The sequence below is a fragment of the Triticum dicoccoides genome, chromosome 2B (assembly GCF_002162155.2).
Source record: "Triticum dicoccoides isolate Atlit2015 ecotype Zavitan chromosome 2B, WEW_v2.0, whole genome shotgun sequence".
In the NCBI taxonomy this organism is placed as follows: Eukaryota; Viridiplantae; Streptophyta; class Magnoliopsida; order Poales; family Poaceae; genus Triticum; species Triticum dicoccoides.
This window is the reverse complement of record NC_041383.1, coordinates 139,948,768-139,954,934: the sequence shown is the minus strand read 5'-3', so window position 1 is coordinate 139,954,934 and position 6,167 is coordinate 139,948,768. Positions and strand designations below refer to the sequence as shown.

The 6,167-nt window shown below is 44.6% G+C and overlaps 1 protein-coding gene across 2 annotated transcripts; it reads right to left on the bottom strand.

The window, feature by feature from the left end:
* Positions 1-2,458: 2,458 nt before the first annotated feature.
* LOC119362640 lies at positions 2,459-5,447 on the bottom strand. 2 transcript variants are annotated; one of them, XM_037627884.1, is made up of 4 exons: positions 4,999-5,447; positions 4,044-4,244; positions 3,303-3,397; positions 2,459-3,219 (listed from the first exon to the last, which is right to left on the bottom strand). In XM_037627884.1, the coding sequence occupies exons 1-4, from the start codon at positions 5,372-5,374 to the stop codon at positions 2,668-2,670; spliced, it is 1,224 nt and encodes a 407-aa protein (XP_037483781.1). In that variant the 5' UTR covers positions 5,375-5,447; the 3' UTR covers positions 2,459-2,667. The 2 variants fall into 2 exon arrangements, with proteins under 2 accessions (XP_037483781.1, XP_037483782.1); XM_037627885.1 differs by having other exon boundaries at positions 2,969-3,223.
* Between the last annotated feature and the right edge of the window lie 720 nt (positions 5,448-6,167).

Below are 6,167 nucleotides of genomic sequence, written 5' to 3'. Positions count from 1 at the left end.
AAACTATCTAATTTGTGACAGTATGGTCCGGGACGGTGCTTTGTGACCAAATCGTAAAGCGCATGTTTTAAATAAACGACACAGAAGAAGACCAGAGGAGTCATGCATAGCCGCCAGGCAACAGTATCTCTGCTACCTTTCTCCCATGTACCGTGTTTCGTGTTGTCTCAGCTTGGCAACTATGATAGTAGGAGCTCTCAACTGGACTCGTTTGCACTCCTAGGTAATATGCAACGGTGTTTCTAATTTTTCTTACTTGGTGGGTGTTTGGTTAGGCTTAACTCATAGCTCAAGCAGCACGACAAGAATCTCATGAGTCGGTGACTACCAACAATTAGTAATTGGGCACGTGCAAACGCACGTATAACAGTAGAAAGGGGTTTCCTCATCTATCCTAGTGAGGGGGCAGTTGTTATTTCAATACGATCAACAAAATGTCTAATATGATACTCCCTCCGTTTCTAATTACTTCTCTTAAATTTGTCTAGATACAGACGTATCTAGACACTAATTAATTTGGGACGGAGGTAATACTAATCTACATAATTGATATATAGAGATGTACTAATGTAGTAATTGTTATTGGCAGAGTTTGCTTGTATAGGTTCCGAGGACGATGTGTTGCTTGCTTGTGCCTTCTCCGGACCGGCCACAGTTGTCCTCATGGGTGATTGGTAGGCTCCATCATCCTTGGCGGCGGCTGCCGGGTCGCTAGCTGAGGGAAACGTGGGTGTGGCATCGCGAGGATAAGAGCGCTTCGTGCTTGTATATTCTGCAAAATCAGTCTCCGTTCATGAAAAAATATGACGAGGTTTGGTAACCATGGAGGATGTAACCCTCGCTGCCTCGCCCTACTCGAATCTTGTCGTGGTCATGTTGCAGTACACAAGCAATGATCGTTGTGTTGCGCGTGTGATATGGGTTTTGCTGCATCGAATGTGCACATAGCCGGTGATGTTGTGCATGTCCGGTTGCTGCTAGACAAGTGATTTTGGAAATAATCTGAAGTTTCCTATCAAGGAGATGTATTGGTGTTGATTTTTATTTTAAGCTAGTAGTTCTGAAAATTATTTGAAGTCGTTGATATAGTAGTTTTCCATGCCAACGCCCTATATCCCACGGTTGCTAGACAAATGATTTTGAAAATGTAATCCAAACTTGTATTGTGTGCATATGTGTTGGTGTTGGTTTCCATTTCAAGCTAATAGTTTTGGCAATAATTAGTAATTGGGCACGTGACTACCAACAAATAGTAATTGGGCACGTGCAAACGCACGTGTAACCATAGCAAGGAATTTCCCCATCTATCCTAGTTAGGGGGTAGTTATTTTAATAGAATCAACAAAATGTCTAATAAGATACTCCGTCCCGAATTACTTGTCTTAGATTTAACATGATTGATATAGAGATGTAATAATGTAGTAATTGTTATTGGCTGAGTTTGCTTGTATAGGTTCCGAGGACGATGTGTTGCTTGCTTGTGCCTTCTCCGGACCAGCCACAATTGTCATCATGGGTGATCGGTAGGCTCCATCATCCTTGGTGGCCGCTGCTGGGTTGCTAGCTGAGGGAGACGTGGGTGTGGCATGGCGAGGATAAGAGAGCTTCCTGCTTGTATATTCTGCAAAATCAGCCTCCGTTCATAGAAAATATGATGAAGTTTGATAACCATGGAGGATGTAACCCTCGCCGCCTCACCCTACTCGAATCTTGCCCTGATCATGCCACAGTACACAAGCAATGATCGTTGTGTCGCGTGTGTGATATGATGGGTTTTGCTGCAGTGAATGTGCAGATAGCCGGTGATGTTGTGCATATCCGGTTGCTGCTAGACAAGTGATTTTGGAAATAATCTGAAGTTTCCTCTCAAGGAGATGTATTGGTGTTGATTTTTATTTTAAGCTAGTAGTTTTGAAAAATATTTGAAGTCGTCGATATAGTAGTTTTCCATGCCAACGCCCTATATCCCACGGTTCCTAGACAAATGATTTTGAAAATGTAATCCAAACTTGTATTGTGTTGGTGTGTGTATGTGTTGGTGTTGGTTTCCATTTCAAGCTAACAGTTTTGGCAATAATCAAAACCTGATATGGCTCCTCAGATGGTTTTTTTTAGGGACTCCTCAGATGAGTTTTTTTTTCAGAAAGAAGTATTCAGGGGAGTGCCCTAAACGTGTTTGAGTACTAAACATGTTTAGTGCTAAACATGGAAGGAACATAGACCGTCGGATTGACATGGTTGAACTGAGATGTGTCGGATCTTCACAACTCTCCTTTTATATAAGGAGAAAAGGGAGATGAGAAGATGAAACATTGATATAAACGACACAGCGGTATAATCGCAAGCTCAATATTGACGAACATACTATAATAATGCTCTCTAATTTGCAGCCAGGCTTTGATCCTCACAAGTCACAACAACACAATAGAGCTTCGAAGCAGCTTAAGCAATCAGCCAATAAATGGGACGAAAGCTAATTATATTCACATAAAACAACCATAGTTCACCATGACCAAGGTACATTAATTACATAGTTCCATGCCACTGCCACAGTAGATACAACGAGCACGGGTTTTCATACGTGCAAATACTAACACAGTTGTTATTTAGACATTTAGGCAGGCAAACACTAGACACTAATACAACTAATATTCACTTACAGCGAGCTCAGAGAACCTTGCTACCTCCATGTAACCTCCTACTTACTCCAGAATAGTTGTCTTGGCCTGAAAAGTCCAATAAGTTGGCCTCGATCATACTATCTATTTTCTTAGAACTGCCTTGTGGGTTATCAAGAAGCGCCCACAAGTCCCTGTCAAGCGACGTCTCTTTATCCTCCTCCTGATCATTGGCACTACCATCACTATCACTATCATCGAAGCCGACGAAATCCCCCAAAAGCTCGGTAGAAGGCAGTGCTTCATTGTCAAGACCAATGGCAGGAGTAGTAGTACCAGCCATGTCTAGATCAAGAAGAGGAGGAGAAGGAGAAGGAGGAGGAGGAGAAGGCTTACAGGCAACTCCTCGCTCTAGCCTAATACTAGGTAACACAACAGTAAGATAGCCAACACTAACTCTAACTAGTTTCAGCAGGACGGTAGAAAGCATGGAGTTAGCAATTGCGTTTCTGATGTCGGAGAAGCTGATCAGTGCCGCCTTCCTCTGGGTTCTCCTGTATTGCCTCTGTATCCTGCTGAAAAAGCGGTTGATGGAGACTTCCTGCCTACATGTTTCAGGTACACCTGTCTTAATTACTGTATTGATCTTTTCTGAAGTAATAAAGGAAGCAGAGACACACTCACATGGAAAGGGTAGAAATGCCTGACTAAGAACCCAATAATTGAACCAAACAGCGCAGCCAATATTGCAATGATTGAGGCAGATGTGGTTCCCAGGCCTGTTAGTTCATGAAAATAATACCATCAGCGTGAGACCATAGCAAATGTTACAACATGTTAATAGCAAAGCCAGTAATTACAAAGGATAGTTAATTAAATATATGTTTTTCTTCGAAGAAGTTTCATAAATGGGCCTGCAAACATTAGATCAGCATTCTCACTATCACAGTAGTAGGTATTGTTAGCAAAATATGCAGAGCATGCTAAAAACATGTTTCGACCCCACAGCCCTCAAAGAGAAATATCACTCCGATCTCCAGATCAATGAACATAACACAATTTCAGCAACAAAGAAGGTTAATATTTATTCAGTAAGAGTGCTGAATATTCTGACACCTTAACTTGAGTACTTGACACAACCCAGCATTGATGTCATATACTCCCTGTGTGATCTAAACACTCTTATATTGGTTTACAGAGGGAGTATTAATTAACATATAATTCTGTACATACACGCCTGTGTGACATGCATGGACCTACGGTAAAACCCTGATGCATATCCAGATGAGGGAACTCACATGATCATGAAAGCTGCAATTTACTGATAAAACCAGGTAGGAAGATTAAAGACCAGATCAGTTCAATACTGGAACAGTAGTACTTCACTGTAATGCTAACACAAGTAGAAAACCCATCTGAACTTACCTTTCTGGTTCTCATGTGCACAATCTTCTGGCTTTAGTTTGATTTGTCTAATCAATCGATTTCCTCTGTCAGCAACCAACAGTGCACAAATTTTGGGGATATAAGTAAGCTCAAAATCAGGCGAAAAGGTAGCATTCTGTGCAGGTTCATCCCTGTGACCAGTCCCCGCTGAGTACCCTCCAGCAATTGTAGTAGTATAACCTACCAATTATATACATTTAAAAGTAATCAGGAGAAATAACACATTATTGGCCAAAAGTGCTTACATGACTTCTCTTTTCCGTGTACTGAAATTGACAAGCATGATTGACAAACACCACATGGCACCAAGGTTTAAAAAAACACTACATGGTACCACTATATATGGATATTACAGCCCTACAAATAGGAGCAAGAAAAACTACTAGACAATGAAATACCATTCCTTAGTTTTCACTTTTCAATGGCATATCTTGGCAGTGGTGACTGGTTACAGATGAATGGAACAAAGGAAAGGTTGTAAGGATCGAGATCCAATATAGTATCATCTTTGAGTTGACATCGATTAGCATCACAATCATGATATCATACAAATCGAGATGTCACAACCACAAATTAAGTGGCAGGCTCATTCAAAACTGTGGAATCATGGGAAGCGAGAAATATGCCGCACATAAGGTGCAGATATGCAGTGGCGAATTCGCCAATTACTGTAGCCATGCTTACACGGTACGGGGGCACAAGTCATCCTCAATCATCCGCAACTAAATTCGCGATCTCAAATAAGGAGCGGAAACGTGAGGAAAAATTCCGATCTATACAACACAACCCAGCCTGATGAAAGCGATAGGTGCACAACATTCCAACACGAGCATTAATGCGGCCGCCGCCACCATTTTTAACTCGGCATCGAACAAACCCTAACTAAACCCTGCGAATGATCAAACGGGCAAGCAAGTTCACCGGCCGAACTTACCGGATGGCGCGACCTTGCGGATGGAGCCGTTGGCGCGGTCGGCGACGTAGACGTTGTCGGCGCCGTCGACGGCGATGCTGCGGGGGTGGCCGTGGCCGAAGGCGCCGGCGCCCCCCGCGAGCCTCCGCAGCCCGGCGTCCGCGGAGACGGGGAGGGGGAGGGTGTAGAGCGTGGATCCGGCGGAGTCGAGGAGGACGAGGTCCCCGGCGCGGGGCCGCGGGAGGAGCGCGTAGGGGTGGGTCCCGGTGGGGTTTAGGTCGGAGACCGTGGAGACGGTGTAGCCGTCCTCGAGGACGAGTCCGGCGCAGGCGAGGAGCGGTAGGAGGGAGATGAGGAGGAGGGTGTGCCCGAGGAGCACGCGCGGAGGTGACGCCATGGCAGATGGGACTGGCCAGGTGCTGCGGCGGGGGAGACGGGAGGGGCTCGGGCTCAGAATGCAACTGGCTGTGGTACAGATGGTGTGGATGGTTGCTCGGAAAACCAGTTTATAAAACAAACACAAAGCAAATGCAAGAGTGCTTGGTTTATGTACTTCTATTTAAAACAACTTCTTTAGTTGCTTTGTGTTAAAAAACATTTTTTGTTGCTTTTAAGTTGTGATTTACGTCATGTATGGTGGAACCCTAGATGCCCGATCTTTCACGATTGGAGGGGATCCTACCGAGAACATGAAGAACACGATGGAAAACACGAGGGGAAAAATCACTCAAACCAACAAGATTCGATTACACATGTGCTAGATCCTCGAAACACAAAGAGATGCACGATCCACGATCAACAAAATACGATACAAGTGGCAACTCGTTCATCTCCAAGAGGAGGTCTTGAGGGGTCTTCCCATGAAGGGGTCTTGAATCCAAGGTGGATCTTCTCTGAAGAGGGAGCGCTCTCTCTCGGTGGAGTAGATCCGTATGGATGAGCAAAGCTCTATCTCACAAATGAGCTAAACCATTGCTAACCCTAGAAAGAGGGAGGAGGAGGTCTATTTATAGTCTAGTGTCATGAAGGGGTAAGTGGGCTTCGGCCCAACACTTGATCACGCATAGGCGTCGGACGTCCGACCGTCATCGGTCATCCGATGGTTCACGAGGGTTCGGACGTCCGGTCCTGGTCGGACGTCCGGTCCGTCGGTCATCCGGAGGCTTTCATACTTCCGATGTTTTGGCTTG

Bases quoted from the DNA above. Each gene is read 5' to 3' on its own strand.
- LOC119362640 (XM_037627884.1), bottom strand. From the start codon at position 5,374: ATGGCGTCACCTCCGCGCGTGCTCCTCGGGCACACCCTCCTCCTCATC. The intron at 3,398-4,043 runs GTAAGTTCAGAT...ATGAACTAACAG, and splicing joins TGCACATGAGAACCAGAAAG to GCCTGGGAACCACATCTGCC. The intron at 3,220-3,302 runs GTGAGTGTGTCT...ACATGTAGGCAG, and splicing joins GGCATTTCTACCCTTTCCAT to GAAGTCTCCATCAACCGCTT.